The sequence below is a fragment of the Budorcas taxicolor genome, chromosome 17 (assembly GCF_023091745.1).
Source record: "Budorcas taxicolor isolate Tak-1 chromosome 17, Takin1.1, whole genome shotgun sequence".
In the NCBI taxonomy this organism is placed as follows: Eukaryota; Metazoa; Chordata; class Mammalia; order Artiodactyla; family Bovidae; genus Budorcas; species Budorcas taxicolor.
Genome location: NC_068926.1, coordinates 48,177,829 through 48,199,728, shown reverse-complemented (window position 1 = coordinate 48,199,728; position 21,900 = coordinate 48,177,829). Strand labels below are relative to the sequence as shown.

The window sequence follows — 21,900 nt, the reverse complement described above, 5'->3', positions numbered from 1 at the left end:
CTTGTCACATTATTATACCATTTATTTTATTTACTTGACAGTTCCTTTCAACTTACTCATTCTGAAAATGGGCATTGTCAAATAGAGTTACCACATGACCCAGGGATAGCATTCTTGGGCAAACATCTAGAGGAAACTCTAATTTGAAAAAATAAACATACCTCTGTGTTCCTTGCTGCACTATTTGCAGTAGCCAGGGCATGGAAACAACCTGTCAACTGAGAAATGAGTGGATAAAGGAGACGTGGTACATGTATGCCACGGAATACTACTTAGTCATAAAAAATAATGGAATAATGCCACTTGCAGCAACACGGACAATCTAGACATTATCAAACTAAGTGAAGTAAGCCAGATATAGAAGATGAATAACATGATATTCATATGTGGAATCTAAAATATGACACATACATATATACTTACTACTACACACTACTATATATGAAATTGATAAACAGCAGGGACCAACTGTGCAGTGCAGGGAACTGTATTCAACATCATAGAATAATCTATAAGGGAAAAGAATCTCAAAAAGAATAGAAACATATGTACGTGTAACTGAATCACTTTGTTGCACACCTGAAACTAACACAATATTGTAAATCAACCGTACTTCAATTTAAAGACTGGATATTAGTCTAAGAGACAAATAACAGAGTTCTCACCTGAGCTGTCTTACCTGAATGGTGGTCATCCCCAGTTCCTGGCCAATCAGGACTTGTCCCCCTTGCAGCTTGGCGATCCGGGGCTCCTCCACCTGCATGAAGTCATTTACCAGCTCCGTGATGTCCACCTGCCAATCAGGGCCCAGCAGGTGGGCCAGCTGCCCCCCGGGCTCAGCAGCTTCCGCCACAAACTGAGTCAAGACCCGCACCATGGCATGCTGGTATTGGAGCGTGCAGCCCCTGTTCCTCTTCTCGTCTTCATCCTCCTCCTCACTGTCCTGAGCTGGCCTGTCAAAGGGGCGGTTCAGTTTAACAGATGCTGATTTGTTGGGTCAACACAGGGCTGGGTGTGAAACATGGCAGGGGCTGCAATGGTGAGTGGGCGTAAGTCCTGCTGGTATGGAGTTCATGGCCCGGGGTGGGCTTTGACAGACATGCAGGGGTGATACTCAGAATATTTGACCACTGCTGCAGCCTGAGGACGGGCTTCCCCAGTGGCTTAGCAGTAAAAATTCACCTGCAATGCAGGAGATGCAGGAGACTCGGATTTGATCTCTGGGTCAGTAAGATCCCTTGGGGGAGGGCATGGCAACCTGTTCCAGTATTCTTGCCTGGAGAATCCCATGGACAGAGGAGGCTCATGGGCTACAGTCCACGGGGTCACAAAGAGATGCGACGGCGCACCCACCCACACTTATGGCCTGAGTACAGGCCTCCCTAGTGGCTCGGCTGTAAAGAACCCACTTGCCCATGCACGAGACACAGATTGGATCCCTGGGTGGGGAAGATCCCCTGGAGAAGGAAATGGCAACACACTCCAGTCTTCTTGCCTGGGAAATCCCATGGACAGAGGAGCCTCACATGGCTACAGTCCGTGGGTCACTAAGAGTTGGACGCGACTTAGCAACTAAACAACAACATGGCCCCAGTACTGACCAGTCAGAATGGACTGGTGTGGCCAGCAGAGGTCTAAGTTGTCCCTAAACCCCCCTTCACCTCCTAGCATTCATTTTGTGAAATTCCCTTCTCTTTGAGTGTGGGCTGGACCTAATAAATTTCTCCCAAAGTAAGATAAGAGCAGAAGTTACAGGATGTCACTTTCAAAATCAGATTTTAAGATACTTTCTTGTTTGGCTCTCTTTCCTTGGTTCTTCTCTCTTGCTTGCCCTGATGAAGCCAGCTGCCATGCTGGGGGCCGCTCTGTGAGGACATCCCACAGCTCGAAACTGAGCAGCCTCTGGCCAACAGCCAGTGAGGAACTGTGGCCCTCAGCTCAATAGCCTGGGAGGAGCTAAGACTGGCCAGCAACCACATGAGCTCAGTTGCAGGTCCATCCCCACCGAGCCTCATGATGAGACCACAGCACTGGCTGACAACTGGATGGCACCCTGAGAGAGACCCAAGCCTTGCCTGGGTTCCTGATGCAGAAGAACTGTGAGATGACAGGCTTTTCCTTTAAGCCACTTGGTTTTGGGATAAGCCATTATATCATGTCATGGTAGTCAATAAAATAAGGCTCTGGATGACCAGTGTAGCCCTATAAACCAGTACACAAGGAAAGTGAGCATTTCACTCAAGGTATTTGGTGACAATAAATGTTGAAAAAACAAGGATGGCAGCCAGGAAGCAGATGTTAGTTGTTCCCTCAACATCTGATGCCTTTATGCACTCTCAGCCCTTCCCAGCACCATCATGATCGCCATCAAGCCAGCTGTTGATTCCTTGAAATAGTTCTGTAGCTATATCTGAGCTGAAAAGTTGTGACAGCATCTGGACTGTCCATAATGAGACTTGGTCAGTTCTTTCTTTTTCTTTTTTTTCCAGCCAAATGGCATGTGGGATCTTAGTTCCCCAACCAGGGATTGAACCTGCATCCCCTGCATTGGAAACATGGCATCTTAATCACTGGATCATGAGGGAAGTCCCCAATTCCTTGGTGAGTCTCTCCCTACAACTGCCTGCCCTCAGGAGCATCAGTAACCATGCTGAATTCCATTCTCCCAACTCAACATTAGAAACCCCTGTGGTTAAGAAAAAGATCATGGCTGAAACCATCTTCCAATTGCACATGGAACCCAAACCTCCATTCCTGAAGTCACACCCTCTCCCAGGGGCCACAAGAACTCAAAGGGGTGGACTTTCAAGGGTAAGAATGTGAAAACTATCCATCACAGAAGTACAAATTCTCTCCTCTCTGTGGAGTACCCAGACTCCAGGAATATTTCCTTGTCTAATTCTGCACATGCTTACTTTTGCCTTTCTACAAATCACTTGTATATGATTCTTTGAGCATGGTTCTCTCTGAGATGACCAAGTACTCTGAACAAAATTCTCTTTATCTGATGCCTGCTTATTTGCCTCATGTGGATAGTGCAGACTTGCCATTCCATCAAACACCATCAGAGTGATGTACCAGGCACACAGGCGACAAGCTTTGGACTTCATCTCCCCAAGGGAAAGTAATCTCAGAGTTTCTGGGCTGGGGCAGAAAGAGACTGCCCAGGTCAGGCAGCATCTGTTCAGACAGGTCTCCAGTGAACCTCTATGGCTTGGGTCCTCCCAGATCAATTTTCCCTTCTCCTGATATTGATCCCTTGGTTTAGGCAGGGTTGACCTTCTTTCTTTAGCTCCTCTGGCTCCAGCCAGAGGAACGTGGCTGGAGTCTAGCTGGCCAAACAGTATATTCTATCTGCCCCCCTTCTCTTCCTCCACGTCTACAATGATTAGATCAGGCATGGACACACAACCCAAGTAAGAAAGTAGGAAGTATTGGGGAAGAGAGGATGTACTTTTTGCAGAGTTGCAAAGAAGGTGGACTAGAAGTCTGGGACCTCAGGAGCAAAACTTGATGGGAATGAAGCTGATATAAAGCAAACTGTAGCTGAGAAGGGGATAGACACACACACCCTTAGGCTACCCCTGAACCCCTGGAATGAGACATGCCTGAAGTTAGCTATCCTGTAAATTTCCACCTTTAGCCTAAGTGTACTTGACCTGGGTATCTGCTCTGGAGCCTGATCAACATACCCACCTCTTGTTGGAGACAATGGGGACTCTCCAGCCCTTGATCTGGTTGAGCTCAGTGTCCGAGATCTCGATCTGCAGGGGCAGCCGGGGCACCCATACCGTCATGTCCAAAGGAGTGCTCAGGTGCTGGAAGGTGAAGTTCACCACCACGCCCACCTTGCCCTTCATTTCCTTCCCATTGACAAAGATGTAGTCACATCTGTCAGAAACCTGGAAGAAGAGAGAGAGTGGTGGGGGCCCATGAGTGAGTTTTCATCACACCCCAAAGTGGTAGTGGAGAAGGCTCTTGAGAGTCCCTTGGATGGCAAGGAGATCAAACCAGTCAGTCCTCAGGGAAATCAACCCTGAATATTCATTGGAAGGACTGATGCTGAAGCTGAAGCTCCAATACTTTGGCCACCTGATGTGAAGAGCTGACTAACTGGAAAAGACTCTGATGTTCAGAAAGATTGAGGGCAAGAGAAGCGAGCAGCAGACGATGAGATGGTTGGATGGCATCATTCACTTAATGGACATGAGTTTGAGCAAACTCAGGGAGATAGTAAAGGACAGGGAAGCCTAGCGTGCTGCAGTCAGTGGAGTCACAAAGAATCAGACACGACTTAGTGACTGAACAACAGCAACACAGGAACAGCAAGAGAAAGCAGAGGAGAAACCTGAAGCGCCGTAGCTCTTTCGGGGTCCCGATCATGAGAAGTAAGTGGACACTGCTTTTTTTTTTTTTTGGCCACACCACATGGCTTGTGGGATCTTAATTCCGGATCAGGGATCGAATCACGCCCTTGGCAGTGAAAGTGCAGAGTCCCAACCACTGGGCTGCCATGGAATTCCCTGGATACTGGTTTTTGCTTACTGATACAGCAGAGGCTATATGACAGATACCATGGGCCCCACCCACCTCTCCTTTGAGCTCTTTGACTAGTTGAGGTCACTCATCCCCACCAGCTGCAGGTGTTCTGCTGATAATTAATGCTGCCCCTCCTCTGGGAGACCGCCCTTAGCTGATGGAGCCGTACCTGCAGAGTTACTTGTGTGTTACATCCCATCCTATCCCATCGCATCTCTTTGCCCAGTGATGACTTCCTGGTTTGTCTGAAGGTGGAGCAGAGTGCGTGTTAACACATCCAGGCACATGTTAGCTCATTCCATCCTCAGAACAACCCCGAGATGGGTGTTAGGCCCATATTCCAGATGAGGAAACTGAGAGTAGAGGAGTCTGACCATAGTCCCCTGCTGGGCAGGAGTCAGCCCTGGGGTCTGGTTTTGGAACCCACATTCTCCCCTTGTGCTCGTGTATGGGACGGCTCCTCTCTGCCAACGTTTGAGAGAAGAGCCAAGTTCAAAGCACCTTGTCCCCTCATCTTTGTGTCCCAGCTCTGGAGGGGAGCCCATGCTCGTCCTAAACAAGACTTGGGGCAAAGCTTTGGAGTCGTGCAGTAGGATGAATGATGGCCCTCAAAGGTACCAAATCCTAACTTCCGAAACTGGTACATTAGTTCATCTGGCAAAAATGACTTGGCAGGTTTGATGAAGTTAAGGGTCTTGAGATGAGCAGGTAGTCCGAGATTGTCCAGGTGGTCCCTAAATGTAATCCGAGTGTCCTTACAGGAAAGAAGCAGAGGGAGACTTGAGAACCTCGGGCGGAGGAAGGCTGTGTGTCACCAAAGCAAGATGCTACGTGACCAGCTTTGTGGATGGAGGAAAGGGTCAAGGAGCCCAAAGAAACCATCTGTAGGAACTTGGGGGGGTCAGGGAAGTGTTCTCTCCTTTAGAGTCTCGGGGCTCGGGGGGAGTGCAGCCCTGCTGACACCTTGTGAAGCTGATGAAGGTCTTCTTCTCTCAGAACGGTGGGAGAATACACGTGTGTGGTTTTCAGAAAACTTTTACTTATTTTTGACTTGTGGGATCTCAGTCCCCCAATCAGGGCCTGAACCCACGGCCCTTGCAGTGGAAGTGCAGGATCTTAACCACTGAACCACCAGAGAAGTTCCTCTACATGGCTTTTCTTCCCCAAGATTTTTTGATGTGGACCATTTAAAAAATCTTTACTGAATTTGTTGCAACATTGCTTCCTTTTTTACCCCTCTGGCCACCAGGCATATGGCATCCCAACTCCCTGACCAGGGGTCGAACCTGTATACCCTACATTGAAAGGTGAAGTCTTAACCCCTGGACCACAGGGAAGTCTCACATGTATAGTTTTAAGTCATCCGATTTGTGGTCATTTGTCCCAGAAGCCACAAGAGATGGACACTGAGAGGGAGAAGAGGAGAACCAGAGACCAAGAGGGTGTCTTCCCTGCTCGGGGCTTGGCTGGTTGAGCTTGGAGCAGGATATGAACTGGAGTGAAGCCCTTGGTTTACTGAGCACCTAATACGTGCCCAGCCCAGCAGGTGACCACCTCCCACGTGTGGTCCCAATTACTAGTCAGTCACAAGAACCCAGGAAGTGGGGCCATTACTGTCATTTCACAGGTCCAAGAATTAAGTACCTTTTCCTAAGGACACTTCCCAGGTGGTGCTAGTTGTAAAGAATTTGTCTGCTAATGAAGGAGATGCAAGAGATGCAGGTTCGATCCCTGGGTTGATAAGATCCCCTGGAGTAGGAAATGTCAATCCACTCCAGTATTCTTGCATGGGAAATTCCATGGACAGAGGAGCCTAGTGGGCTCCTCCATGGGGTCACAAAGAGTCAGACATGACAGAGCACACACATACACACACACACAAAGGACGCATGGCTGGAAAGTGGAAAAGACCAGATTCAACCCAAGTCACCTCCCAGCTGCCTCCTGCTTCGGTACAGGCATCACTCTTGCCTGAATGCTCTGTTGTGGTCTGTCTTTTTTTAAGGATGCAAACCTCCTTCCAGCACTTGAAGGGGCATGAAGAAAGCAAATGCAGAAATGACTAGGTTGTTCAAACATCTTAGAGACATCTTAGAAAGGATTGCTGATGATGGCTCCTTGATCTTCCCGGTGAGGCAACAAGGGGACCAGGGAGGCCCACGGGGGGCTCGGCATCCAGGCGATGGTCAGTGACTTGGAGGGAAACGTGGGCCCAGGTCCATTTCTGAGTGGAGCTGGTGGTCCTCCTAAAGGTCTGCCAATAGTGGGAGTACTGAAATCTGATTGGAAAGTGGAATGGAACCAGCTCAGGTAATTTTACTGTAATTTGTCCTGATCACTGACATTTCATCTTCAGGGCTGCTGAGTCTTGAATCTTAGGTATTTTCTTTCTTTAAATATTTTATTCTTTTTGATGCTTTTGTAAGTGGAAATATTTTCTTTGTAAATTTTATTTTGGCTGCACTGGATCTTTGTCATGGTGCTTGGGCTTAGTCGCCTTGAGGCAGGTGGAATCTTCACAGATCCAGGATCAAACCTGTGTGCCTTGCAATGGAAGGTGGATTCTTAACTATGGACCATCTTAGAAGTCTTAGCTTTTCGCTTTTAAGCCTTTCAATTCTGAATGAGGCTGAACTGCCAGAGGTAAGCTGAGAAACAGAGAGAATGAGAGACAGAGGGAGCAAGAAAATACTTAGAAGACTTGCTTTCAGAAAAAGAAGCTGGGACTTCCCTGGTGGTCCTCCTGCCAATGCAGGAGACACAGGTTCGATCCCTGATCCAGGAAGATCTTGTATGCATTGGAGCAACGAAGCCTGTGTACCACAACTGTTGAGCCGGTGCTCTAAAGTCCGGGCACTGCAATCATTGAGCCTACGTGCCACAACTAGAGAAAAGGCCGTGCAGCAACAAAGACCAAGCACAGCCAAAAATAAATGAATGAATAAAAATTTAAACAGGCATTAAAAACAAAAAAAGAAAAAGAAGCTGTTTTATGACTTTAATTTTATGGGCCCTTTGGTCAAATCAGGGGTTCTAAGAAAAGGTGCGTGAAGCTCATTGTGGTGAAAAAGCCCTATATCCTCCTGTGGATGAGAGATGCTTGGTGTGTTAGCCAAAGCTGTGAGCACAAAAATGAAGTCTATGTGTTTTGTTCTTTAAAAAAAAAAACACAAAACTTAGTGTTTCCCCCCGAAGCAATGAGGAAAGTGGGATTTAGACTTTGATACAAAGGACAGGGAAGGTGAGCAGAGGGAGAGCAGGGTTTGACACTTAGGTCACTCTTAGTAGAGATGAGTGGAGGCAACTGATGCTCGGGACTTGGAACAGGAGTGCTAGGTAAGCTGGGCTGAGCACTGAGATGGAGACAGTGTGTGTGTGTGTTTATATCAACTAATAAGGACAGCATCTGCATTTGATAAGAGGTTTGTAAGTTTGATTTAAGAGTAAACTCTAGTTATTAAGTACTTTAAAAAAGAAATCCAGAAGCACTTTTTTTCTCCCCCTGCACAATCAAGTTACAAAGTTCAAAAGTGTTTCTTATGCTTTACCACTCAGTTTTTAGATGACATGTACCCCAATGTGCGAGCTTCCCTGGTGGTTCAGACAGTAAAAAACCTTCCTGCAATGCAGGAGACCCAGGTTCGATCCCTAGGTTGGGAAGATTCCCTGGAGAAGGGAATGGCTACCCACTCCAGTATTCTTGCCTGGGAAATTCCATGGACAGAGGAGCCTGGCAGGCTACGGGGTCTATGGGGTCACAAAGAGTTGGACACGACTGAGCGATTAACACACACCTGGGTGTGCACTGCAGCACTGTTTACAACAGCCAGGACATGGAAGCAACCTAGATGTCCATCAACAGGTGAACGGGTCAAGGAGATGCGGTGCGTATATACAATGGTATATCACTCAGCCATAAAAAAGAATGAATTTGAGGCAGTTACAGTGAGGTGGATGAACCTAGAGCCTGTTATATAGAGTGAAGTAAGTCAGAAAGAGAAAAACAGATATAGTATAGTAATACCTTTATATGGAATTTAGAAAAATGATATCGATGAACCTGTGCAAGGAAGGAATGGAGACAGAGATATAGAAAATGGGCTTGTGGACACAGGACGGGAAGGAGAGAGTGGGATGAACAGAGAAAGTAGCATCGATACATATACACGGTCATGTGTAAAGCAGATAGCTGGTGAGAAGTTGCTGTACAACACAGGGAGCCCAGCCTGGTGCTCTGTGATGACTTAGAAGGGTTGGGGGTGGGGGAGGGAGGCTCCAGAGGGAGGGGATATATGTATACTTACGGCTGATTAGCATCGTTGTACAGCAGAAACCAACACAACATTGGAAAGCTATTTTCCTCCAATTAAAAAATAAAAAAGATAGTAACTAGGAAAAAACCTCAGTTTTTAACTTTGTAAACCACATCTGAGAGACTTGGCACTTCTGCATTATCATGTTTAATTTCTTTTTTTTTTCTGTGTTGGTTGAGGACAGTAGAAGATTTTCTGGCATTCTTGTTCAGTTGGTTACATTTGTCTAAACTGAACGATTGCCAGTTGCTCAGATAGCAAGTGACAAGGCAGAATTCTTTAAAGTGTTCAAGTTCCTTGAACCTGAGGCTAAATCCTGAATACAGTATTGAATTCTTTAATATTCTGATGGCTAGCATTGACAGGTGCACGTGAGGCATGCTTCGGTGTTCGGTTCTTTTGGACTTTATTTTTCATTGCAGGTTTATGTGGTAATGTACAGTAAATTTTTTAAACTTGCATCAAGTTTATGAATAAAGAATCAGTAAAAAAAGCAAACGGCCCTCCTGGTTTTCCATACCCAGCCCCCGTCCTTGCTCTGGGCGTGGAGGCATCACTGAAGTATTTGCCAACCACACCTGGTTCTTTGGTGACACAGTAGGGGAAGGAGGGGGGAAAGGAGTGGGGAGGAAGGAAGCTGGGGAGAGAGAACTTTGGAGCATTCCTCTGGCTCGTGGGGGATGCCTGGTGGGGGTGGGGTCTTCCCACCCATGCTTATCCCCTGGGCAGCCTGCGGCCAACCACTGGCTGTAAGAACACACCTCAGGACGTCTCTAGTAGATTTCAAACTCCAGAGCTGGTGTGGGGCAGCAGGGTCTCCCGAACCCTATGCGTGGAAGGCTGAATAATGGTTCCCAAAGATGTCAGATCCTGATCCTTAGAAACTGTAAATGTCACCTTCTATGGAAAAAGGGTGTAATTAAGTCCAGGATTTGGGGAAGAGAGCATCCTGGATTATGGGCCCTGAATGCAATCCCAGAGTCCTTATCTGGGAGAGGGAGAGGAGGCTGGACACGGACAGAACAGCAGCCCATGTGGAGAGGGGCGGTGGTGTGGCCACAAGCCAAGGAAAGCCGGCTGCGCTGCCATAAGCAGTTGGAGCAACTTCTCCCCTGGGGCTCCCAGAGAGAGCATGGCTTCAGTCTTTCGGCCTCCAAGACCAAGAGCGAAGGCTGTGTTTTTTAGAGTCCTTTTTTTTTTTTTAAAGAGTTTTATTTATTTGTTTGTTTACTTATTTATTGGCTCCACCGTGAAGCATTTGAGATCTTAGTTCCCTTCAGTTCAGTTCAGTTCAGTCGCTCAGTCATGTCCGATTCTTTGCAATCCCATGGACTGCAGCACGCCAGGCTTCCCTGTCCATCACCAACTCCCAGAGCTTGCTCAAACTCATGTCCATCGAGTCAGTGATGCCATCCAACCATCTCATCCTCTGTCATCCCCTTCGCCGCCTGCCTTCAATCTTTCCCAGCATCAGGGTCTTTTCCAATGAGTCAGTTCTTTGCATCAGGTGGCCAAAGTATTGCAGTTTCAGCTTCAGCATCAGTCTTTCCAATAATCAAACCCATGCTTCCCACATTGGAAGGCAGAGTCTTAACCACTGGACCACCAGGCAAGTGCCAAGGCGGGGGGCGGGGGGTGGTTTAAGACTCCAAGCCTGTGGTCATTTGTGATAGTGGCCACAGGAATCTAATATGCCATCCTGGCCCATCTCTTCCCTTGCCCTGTTCTGCCCCATCACCCCTCACTCCCTTATTTCTTGGGGGGGCAGTTCATCAATGGGTCTCATACACACAGTGCCTCAGCTACAGGGAATCTGATCTAAGACTTGGTGACCGTCAGTGGGGAAGACACCAGTCTGGTTTCCCAAGGGCAGACCTGGCCCCTGACCATTTCTTTGGCGTCTGCTCGGGACAGACGAGCTGAACTGTGTTCTCACAGAAGCCGATGGGGCAGAACTGGTCCTTCTAGCTCGACATCCATCTTTCCCTCCATCTCCTTGGCCACTGAATTCTAGCATTAATTCCTCCTCCCCGAGGAGCTGAACCAGAGAAATAGGGTAGGCTAGGTGAGCTGACAAGACCTATTCATTCCCTCTTGTTTAAATACAAATGACTGTACATGTCCAATAATTCATTAACTACCACTTTACAATGCTGCAGGTTTGAAGGAAGGATCCATTAAAACTCTTCATTCCCTCTCATAATACATTTCCAGCCAGCTGCACTGTTCCATGACGGGAAAATGGTTAATATTTCTGACTCTGGGTGTGTACAATCTGGCACTTTCATGAATTTAATGCCATTTGCTTCTTTTCTGTTTAAATGCTGTACAAATTTAAATCTTATTTAAATATCACCAACATTTGTGGTGAAACGTATGTTCTTCTGATGTTTTTCTTTTTTTTTTAAGAGTGAGAGCTAAGGATATTAAAATTCCATCCCCCTTCCCTTTAAATTTGGCAAAAAGACACAGTCTGCAGGAGTATTTGTATCCAGTTCTCAAGTTAGGCATTACCTTCCTGCAATTAATGTTTATCTTGGACAAAAATGGTACCATTAATAACAGCAGTAACAAGAAAAGCAGTGATTGATATTTATTGAATGTTTTCTGTATGCCAGGCACTGGGTTAAGCATCATTCCATTTAATCCTCATGATAAATCTATTAGGTAAATGCTATTATTCCATGTTTCAGAGGAGAAACAGGTGCCGTGTCCCATGGGCTTCCGGGACATGTAGTGAAGTGACAGTCAGTCAGTCATGTCCGACTCTTTGTGACCCCATGGACTGTAGCCCACCAGGCTCCTCTGTCTATGGGATTCTCCAGGCAAGAATACTGGAGTGGGTTGCCATTTCCTTCTCCAAGGGACATGTAACACTGGGCTAATTAATGGGAAGAGAATTTCCCAAGCTTGTGACACTGGTTAATTTATTGAGAGATAACTTTACCTCAGCGGTGTCTATAAATGAATAATAGACACTTTTTGGCCAAGAGAAAAGTTCTACATGAACACACTGGAGGAGGAAGAACCAAGGCAGGGAGTATATGCAGGTCCTGAGGCTGACACTCAGGTGGATGGAGGTGCCTGGTGTTGTTATTGTTTATTCAATAAGTAGAGTCTGACCCTTTGCAACCCCATGGATTGCAGCATGCCAGGCTTTCCTGTCTTGCACTATCTCCTGGAGTTTGCTCAGATTCATGTCCTTTGAGTTGGTGATGCTATCTAACCATCTCATCCTCTGTCATCCCCTTCTCCACCCGCCTTCAATCTTTCCCAGCATCAGGGTCTTTTCCAATGAGTCAGTTCTTCACAGCAGGTGGCCAAAGTATTGGAGCTTCAGCTTGAGTATCAGTCCTTCCAACGAATATTCAGGGTTGATTTCCTTTAGGATGGACTGGTTTGATCATCTTGATAGCTTGTAGGAAAAGGTTTTCAAAACAACATGAGGGGTGAAGGTTACATGGGTGAACATCGCTTGGGTCATTAGGTAACAGGGTGATGTTTCAGGAATTTCATTCGTCAATTTTATGGCTCTAACAGGTCTGGGGTCTATGTGCTGGTGGTTAGCATACAGGCAACTTTTTCCACCTGGTGGGGATTTTAGTAAGGATATGGTTCAAGAAAATGGCTCAAGATAATATCTGTAGCCCTTGAGAAGGAACTAAAGGTCATTGGCTCGCTTTATGGATAAACCATTATTATTCTGTCTTGCTTGACTGCTTTCCTTGGTTTCTACATTTTTCTCACTTCTCTGATTAAATTTGCTCTGTGGAGACTGGGGAAAGACTAGGAGACTAAAGCTTTTCTACAAAGAGGCCAGGGATGTGGTGGAGTCTGTGCCCAGGAAGGTCCTGTAGGGTCCTATTTGGTTCCAAGAGCCCTATTTGGACGGAGCATCTGAGGTCCCTTCCATGTCACCACAATGAACCTCTTCTTGAACAGGGATATTTTCACATTTTTGGAATCATTTACATTAGATCCTATTTTTCTTCCATTAATAAAACCCTAAATTTAAGTTCCCAAGAAGCTCTGTTATTTTTAACTCAAAACAGAACATTTTTACACAAGGCTACTTTCTCACTTTCCCTCTTTCCTGGGTCAGAAGGAATAACACATTCAGTGAACGTTCTCTTTTCTTTGTTCTTGAAATTGCCCCATGTGGTCTGGGTCACCACTGTTTTCTCACAGTTGCCAATAAGCACTCTGATAGAAAAGAATTTTCATACCAACCCCCCCAAGCAGTCTCGGCACTGTCATCAGCTGGGGATGGATACTTCTTTGTTACAAAGGGCTGTTTCGGGCGTGCTAGTATGTTTAGCCAGAGAAGGCAATGGCACCCCACTCCAGTCCTCTTGCCTGGTGAATCCCAGGGACGGGGGAGCCTGGTGGGCTGCAGTCCATGGGGTCGCTAAGAGTCGGACACGACTGAGCGACTTCACTTTCACCTTTCACTGTCATGCATTGGAGAAGGAAATGGCAACCCACTCCAGCGTTCTTGCCTGGAGAATCCCAGGGACGGGGGAGCCTGGTGGGCTGCCGTCTGTGGGTTCGCACAGAGTTGGACACGACTGAAGCAACTTAGCAGCAGCAGCAGCAGCAGCAGCAGCAGCAGCGTGTTTAGCAGCATCCCTGATCTCCAATAACCACATGCCAGTTATGACAATAATATTGTCTCCAGTCATTGTCAAATGCCCCCTGGGCTGAAAAGTCACCCTGAGAGAAGACCTGTCATTTGAGCACTTCTAAATGATTCCTTTGAGCATCACAAGACCCTATGTCACAGACTGTACAACTGTGTACAGAGGGAGGCACTCTTTCAATTAAAAAACATTTACATGTTTCTACACTTTGCTTTTTAAAACCATGTGATATCGAATGTCCTTGTGCACACTCCGTGTGCCCCAGTGCATGCTTGGCTTCAGTGCAAACTGAGAAGCTTGCCCTAGGGAACTCCACTAGGTGCTTCTGCTTTTCCCAGCAGTCCTGGGAGGTTGATGTGATGACACTGATGTTTTTTCCTGGGTAGAGAACTTTGAGACTCAGGGATGCAAGGGAATGTGGTAGATTATATTTCCAAAGGTGGCCACAATTTCTTGCAGCTCACATGCTCTTCCGCATGGGGCCTCACTGTACCCCACAGAAGAGGTGGAACGCAATTCCTCTCCTTGAGTTTGGACTGGTCTTAGTGACTCTCTGGACTTACAGCATGTGACACAAGTGGTAACCTATGACTTCTGATGCCAGGTCATGAGAAGCCCTCCACCTGTGGTTCCTGAAACACTTGCCCTTCAGATGCTCCCCCTCAGAACTCATGTGCCAATATCCTAGGAAGCCTAGGCCAGGTGGAAGGCCACCTGTGGACTCTCCCATCTACAGCTCACACTGGGCTTCCAGCTAACCACCAGTGCCAGTTGCTATCTGCAAGGGAGCTCCACCTTGGATGTTGGCCTGGTTCAACCTTGAGGTGGCTCCATCCAGGAGCCACTGATAGCAGCCATATGAGGTCATGAAAACCACTCAGCTGTGCCCAGTCAACCCACAGAACTGTGGTCTGTTGTGCAGATAACCAGGACGAGAAAGTATGCGTGGAAACTGAGAAACTGGCCTTGAACCAAGACGTGCCTTCCAATTCTTTGTTCTCAGACCCCAGGACATCCATCAGTGTGTCTCCTGTCCCGGCTGTGTCACATGCCTAAGAGAGCCTGCTCTCCTGGCTCTCCTGGATAATGTCTCAGGAGCACAGAATCTTTGTTCTGGCTTTCCATCCCCAACGTGCTCAGCACGTTGCTTCACCACATCCCACTGTGTCAGAAATTTCAGATTTCCCCTTATATGAATGCCGCCCGGCGTCTTGGGTTCTTGTCAGCTCTGCCCCACTGCCCCGTCTGCCTCAGAGCTTGGTTCCTCAGCCTGGCCTCACCGCTTACAACTCTTCATTGAGACTTCTGAAGCCAGAAGATCTAACATTGATATGTTCCAGTGTCACGGACTTTGTAGACCAGGACCTGGGGACTAGAGTCGACGAGAAGGATTCAGGGGACCCAGGTCTCGAGTGAAACAAGGGTGCTTTATTTGCAGAAACGCATGTTTATATATCGTCATACATGGCAGCTTTCGGCAGTAAAAAAAAATGAGCAAAAACAAAGCCAAGCAAATAACAGTCTTCAAAGGGCCAGAAAGCATTCCATATCCTGAATAAGAGGGGTATAACTGAATAGATTACCTTTAAGTAAAAAGTCACTGAAGGGGGTCGCTGAAGGGGGTTGCTCAAGGGGGTCATTGAAGGGGGTCACTGAAGGGGGTCACTGAAAGGAATCCAAGCAGGTGCCCTTCTCATGATCTCAGTCCTGAGAACTGCCTGCAGCTCTGCTCATTCCTGCTTTCCAGGAACTGATAAGGAATAGAAAGTCCTTGGGAAACCACACACAAAAGAAGAAAATAACATATTGGATCTCTTAAAGTTGAACGTCCCCTGACGGTCCAGGCTCTGCATTAACCACCTTACATACATTCACTTACGTCTTATGATAACCTTCTACATAAACAGAGGAGCAGGAAGGGAGGCCTCATTGCTGAAGAGCTGCAAATTAAGAATACAAAATCTCTGTATACTTATAGTTACCAAAGGGAAAAGGGAAGGGAACAGAAAAATTAGGAGCTTGAGGTTAACATATACACACTGGGCCTCCCTGGTGGCTCAGATGGTAAAGAATCCACCTGCAATGCAGGAGACCCGGGTTTGATCCCCTGGTTGGGAAGATCCCCTGGAGAAGGAAATGGTTACCCACTCCAGTATTCTGGCCTGGAGAATCCCATGGACAGAGGAGCCTGGTGTGCTTCAGTCCACAGGATCGCAAAGAGTCGGACATGACTGAGTGACTAACACCATTGAACTTTCAATATACACAGTACTATATATAAAATAGATAACCAACAAGGACTTATTGTATAGCACAGGGAACTTTACTCAATATCTTATAATAACCTACTATGGAAAAGAATCTGAAAAGAATATACACACACATACAAATACACACACATATAAACAAAACTGGATTGCTTTGTTGTATTCCTGAAACTAATATAAGATTGTAAATCAACTATACTTCCATAAAAATTAAAACAAAAAGAATAAAAAGTTTCTTTTTAAAAAAGTTTTATTGAAGTATAGTTTATTTACAATGATTCAGGATTACGGCAAAGTGATTCTGTTTTATATAATATATATGTATGTGTGTGTGTACATATATATATATATATATTCCTTTTCAGATTCTTTTCCATTATAGGTTAATACAAGATATTGAATATAGGTTCCCATGCTTACAGACTTGTTTATCTGTCTTATATGCAATAGTGTGTATCTGTTAATCCCAAATTCCTACGTGCATACATGCCAAGTCACTTCAGTTGTGTCCGACTCTCTGCGACACCATGAACTGTAGCCCGCCAGTCCCCTCTGTCCTTGGAATCCTCCAGGCAAGAATACTAGAGTAGGTTGCCATACCCTGCTGCAGGGGATCTTCCCAACCCAGGGATCAAACCCATGTCTTCTGTGACTCCTGCATTGCAGGTGTATTCTTTACCGCTGAGCCATTAATCCCAAATTCCTAGTTTATTCCTAATTTATCCCTGTCCCTACTTTCACCTTTGGTAACTATAAACTTGTTTTTTGTGTCTGTGGGTCTACTTCTTTTTTTATAAATAAGTTAATTTGTATCATTTAATCTGTGCTGGGTCTTGGAAGAGAGCCTGGGTAAGGGAGTGGCCGTCAAGCTTAAGCTGCAGTAGCTTCATGGAAGATCTGCCTCTGGGTAAGAATGATTAAAGTTACGACCAACCTAGAGAGCATATTCAAAAGCAGAGACATTACTTTGCCAACAAAGGTCCATCTAGTCAAGGCTATGGTTTTTCCTGTGGTCATGTATGGATGTGAAAGTTGGACTGTGAAGAAATCTGAGCACCGAAGAATTGATGCTTTTGAACTGTAGTGTTGGAGAAGACTCTTGAGAGTCCCTCAGACTGCAAGGAGATCCAACCAGTCCATTCTAAAGGAGATCAGTCCTGGGATTTCTTTGGAAGGACTGATGCTAAAGCTGAAACTCCAATACTTTGGCCTCCTCATGTGAAGAGCTGACTCATTGGGAAAGACTCTGATGCTAGGAGGGATGGGGGCAGGAGGAGAAGGGGACAACAGAGGATGAGATGGCTGGATGGTATCACCAACTCGATGGAAGTGAGTTGGTGATGGACAGGGAGGCCTGGTGTGCTGCAATTCGTGGGGTCGCAAAGAGTTGGACACGACTGAGTGACTGAACTGAACTGAACTGAAGAATGAGTATTATCTCCAGTTTACAGATGAGGAAACTGAGGCATGGATTGTTTATTTGCCTTGAAAATATTTCTGTAAGCTAGAAAATGACAGAGTCAGAACTCTGTCCCTAGAAGACTAACAAGCTTCAACACTGAGTCACACCCCCTCTAGGCAGTGGTCTTCTAAACAGTGTGTAAGTGTGACAACCAGCTTTCTGTGAAATAAAGACAAGCCTTATTTATAGCATGTGATTTCCATGGTATAAATGCTCCTGCTGCTATGCTATCAACCTAAAGTCACTGGATGCAGACTTGAGAAGAGATGAGCAAGGATGAGTCGTGCTAGATTAGCAAGCCGACTCCCATGCACCTCCGTCCCCAGCACTCTCAGTTCATGGGGTCCCACCACCCCCTATTGTCTTGCCACCAGCATTGGATTGGCAATCCCTAAAAGAGAGGGCATCACAAGAGGGAGAGAATCAGCGATGCTACCAGACTTCAAACTCAGTTTTCCAGATGAGAAAACTGTCCGAAAGAGGAAGCCTTCAGGGCCATGAAGAATCACATACATTTCCCAGTGTTCCTCAGCCATTAAATTGTAGATATGAGATCTGACCCAAAGGTTTCCCTGGCCCTGGTGTCCTTGCTCATTTCATCATCTCATGCTGTTTTTCCCCCTTAGTCCCATGAGTGCAGTCCTTCCATCCATTTATCAGGAAAGAGCTGTTCCAGAGAGAACAGCATTTGTACTGACAGTGAGAAATTGGAGGAGAAATGCTGATGGCAACCTAGATCCTTTGGCAACTTTCTGGTTATAAATGAGAACCAGTAAATACAAACAATGCTTACAAAAACACAGATCAAGAGCTGGTCTTCTGGGCATGTCATTCGTAAACCTCATGCAACCTCACCATGTGCAAGTGATGAAGCCTGTGGATCAATGTCGCTGCCTTCATTCCCCAGAGAATGGAATGGACATGGGAACAAGCCAGCTTCAGGGCACGGGAGGCCTTGGACGTGAGACTGAGAAGGTGGCAGAAGAAGCTCTTGTCCGACTGATGGAGCTCTTGACTCCATCCTCATCACCAAGGAACACAGAAGAGTAAACCGATGATGTATTTGTGAGTCAAACCAGTGAACTGTCAAGAGCCACGCGTGTAGAAAGACTCTGACCCATCTCCTTCTGGGGTTCATACAGAAACACATTCATCATTAGTCACACACACACACAGATGAAAATATAAAGAGGGGAAATTGGAAACCTGAAATCTCTAAAGGGACGAATGCTTCTTTTGCTACCAGCTGTTGAGTTTTGTCTCCCTCCCTTGCTAAACCTTTCCTTAAATACCTTTATAAAAACCTTATTCATGTATTTGACTTTGATGGATATTAGCTGTGGCAGTCGGGCTCTGGAGCACATGGGCTCAGTAGTTTCAGTGTGGGCTTAGTTGCTCTGCAGCATGTGGGATTGAACTAAGGATTGAACCCATGTCCCCTGCCCTGCAAGGCAGATTCTTAGCCTCTGGAGCCCCAGGGAAGTTCCTAAATACCTTTTAATAGCCCTTGAATGCAAACACTGCAGCTCACTTTTGGAAACCACCGCTCTTTTCTTTTCTTTTGGATCACACAACATCCTCAACATTGAAGGAGCAGCTGTTTTGTCCAAGGGTCCGTTTTCTATTTATGGTCTCTGGATCTCTTATGGAACCAAAGCCAGGTCTTGGGAGGACAGAGTCTGTGTCTCATAGCGCATTTAGTAATCATAAGACAGAACACGCAGCATAGGAGAGACTATCAGGTGCTGAGTTTTGTTTTGTGAAAACGAGATACAGGACATTGTGAGGATCAGTGCAAGAAATGAAATGTTTTGGAAGGTGGTTATTGTCACTGAGCTCAAGCTTGCCCTGCCATGTCCTGTTCCGGGACTCTGTAAAGTCAGCTGTGCTCTCTCATAGGTTTAGCCAATAAGATGATGAGAAGGCAACTTCCAGGCTGGTGGAGGAAGAGCTGGCTCCTTCCTGTTTTCTTCCCAGGAGCCTGTCCTACCTCCTGTTGGACCTGTGGGCATCACTGTAGCAATGCCTCAGGCCGTAGCAGCTGTGCCTCATGTGGGGCATCCAGCCCACAGCTCCTTTGACATTTCCAGAACCAGCCTCATCACACCTCTTCAAAGACAAGAGCATTAGCCAGCCAGCATGCCCTCCTACAAGCTCTGGCTTTACAAATGAACTTATTTGCAAAACAGAAATAGACACACAGACATAGAGAACATGCCTATGGTTACCAAAGGGGAAAGAGAGGCAGGCATAAATTTGGAGTATGGGTTTAACAGATACACACTACTGTACAGACTGTGGCCTGCCAGGCTCCTCTGTCCATGGAATTTGTAAGAATATTGGAATGGGTTGCCATGCCCTCCTCCGGGGGATCTTCCAGACCCAGGGATCAAACTTGCATCTCTTATGTCTCCTACATTGGCAGGCAGATTCTTTACCACTAGCGGGGAAGTGGGAAGGCCACTATATATAAAACAGATAGAAGTGGGAGGCTATTTTACATATAAAATTGATAATTAATAAGGACCTATTGTATAGCACAGGTAAGTCTACTCACTACCTGTAATGACCTATATGGGGAAAGAATCTAAAAGAGAGAGATTATTTACATATGTATAACTTGGGTTTCCCTTGTGGCTCAGCTGGTAAAGAATCCACCTACAATGTGGGAGACCTGGGTTCGATCCCTGGGTTGGGCAGATCCCCTGGAGAAGGGAAAGGCTACCTACTCCACTATTCCGGCCTGGAGAATTCCATGGACTATATAGTCCATGGGCTCACAAACAGTCGGACACAACTGAGTGACTTTCACTTCACTTCATAACTGATGCACATTGCTGCACAGCTGAAACTAAGACAATAGTGTAAAGCAACTATACCCCAATTAGAAAAAAGAAACCACAGCATCTAAAAAGAGTCATAAGGAGTAGGCAAGTCTGCACACAGTCAGGGATGGCTACATCTCTGACCTCCTATCTGGATATTAACTAAAAGCTTTCACGGTTGAGTAAAATTTTCGAAGGTGTTTTTTGGGGACACTGAGTCCACTATCTCCCCCAGATTGCTGGCTTTCTGATTAAAAGCATCTTTCTTTCTACCAAAATTTGTTTCTCTCAAGTGTTGATTTTTGAGCAGCAAGCAGCCAGACCTGAGTCCGGTAACACAGGTAGACCTTGTTTCTAGTTCTCATCTTTCTTTTCATTCTTGACACTCCCCACCTCCTTGACTTAAGCATGGCTGTGAGATTTACTGTGGCCAATAAGGCAGGAATGTGTCTCACTTCTGATCAGAAGCATTTAGGAACCAGTGTGCATTCTCTGAGTCCTTTTCCCTGCTGGGAGTCCCAAGATGCAAGTGCCCCCAGTGGAAGTGGCCTGGGAGGCTGTGCTGTTGCTCCATGAGGGATACCTCCCCTGGGGAGCGGCCAGCTGCTGTCTCTGTGAGCGTGAGGAAAAGTCAACAGTGGAAAGCTGCCGAGGTTCTGGTGCCATTTGTTATCTCAGCATCTTCTAACCTATTCTGACTAATTGCCTGTTCATCCTTTGTATCCACCGTGCCCAGAATTGGACCTGGCATATAATAGGTACACAAGACAGAATTGTTGAATGAGTAAATAAAAGAGAACCACTTTGTGAGAAAGTCTTAACTGCAGCTAAGATAAAGCACACACTTCCTAACACCGCAGTTTTCAACCTTATCAGACATAATACCTCCACTGTGCAATGAATATTTTATAATGCCTTCAAAATTCCAAAGTGGAATTCACAGATAATGTAACCCATCCGCAAGATCTTGTTATTAAGATAAATATAATGCCCTAACTGGATATCAAGTAAAATAAAAATTAATTTATAATAGAATGATACATATTTCAACAAGTACCTTCTTAAGTATAATTCACTAGGAAACGTAGTGAAGGCAGATTCTCCCTCTTCTCCCCCTTTCAACGGAGGCATCATAAATGCTACAGCTATGAGGGTGCTGGTACAGAAGGTGGAAGTGGTGGGTGGGGAAATTCTCCCTGGTGGGCACACTCTTGGTAAAGTTACAAACAAACACAAAATATTCTTTTTTTAAAAAAATTCATTCATTTATTTTTGGCACCGCTGGGTCTTTACTACTGCATGTAGGGCTTCTGCTAGTTGCAGGGAGCAAGGGTTACTCTCTAGTTGTGGTGCTTCTTGTTGCAGTGGCTTCTCTTGCTGCAAAGCATGGGCTGTAGCCAGTATGCGGGCTCCGGTATTTGTGGCGCACGAGCTCAGCTGCCCCTTGGCATGTGGGATCCTCCCAGACCAGGACTGAACCAGTGTCCCCTTATTGGCAGGTGGCTCCTTCACCACTCGACCACTAGGGAAGTCCAAGAATTCTTTTGATTTACCCTGAGTTCGCATTACTGAGAAATTCCCAGTTGTGTGTACTAAGCTACTGTATAGATAATAACAGTTCCTCCCCCATTTTGGAGGGACATCTAAAAGTCAAGAAGGTATGGAATAAATTTCTATAGTGTGGAGCTGTCCTGGACATTACAGGGCATTAGTACCTCTGATGTTTGCCAACTAACTATTGGTAATCCCTAATCCTTATGAACAACAACAAACTACTCTCACAAACGTGCCAAACACCCCTGGATCTCTATCACAGTCCAGGGCCTCAGACTGAATATTTTAGCCTTGGACCAT

At 46.1% G+C, this 21,900-nt stretch overlaps 1 protein-coding gene across 1 annotated transcript in view; it reads right to left on the bottom strand.

Annotated features, from left to right (window-relative positions):
- TMEM132D (transmembrane protein 132D) overlaps window positions 1-21,900 on the bottom strand; it is an 885,684-nt gene that overhangs the window by 8,247 nt on the left and 855,537 nt on the right. Inside the window, exons 6-7 of the mRNA XM_052654940.1 lie at window positions 3,697-3,902; window positions 680-953 (exon numbers count right to left, since the gene is read on the bottom strand). Of these exons, the coding sequence (XP_052510900.1) occupies window positions 680-953; window positions 3,697-3,902 (480 nt within the window). The remainder of the gene's footprint in view (window positions 1-679; window positions 954-3,696; window positions 3,903-21,900) is intronic.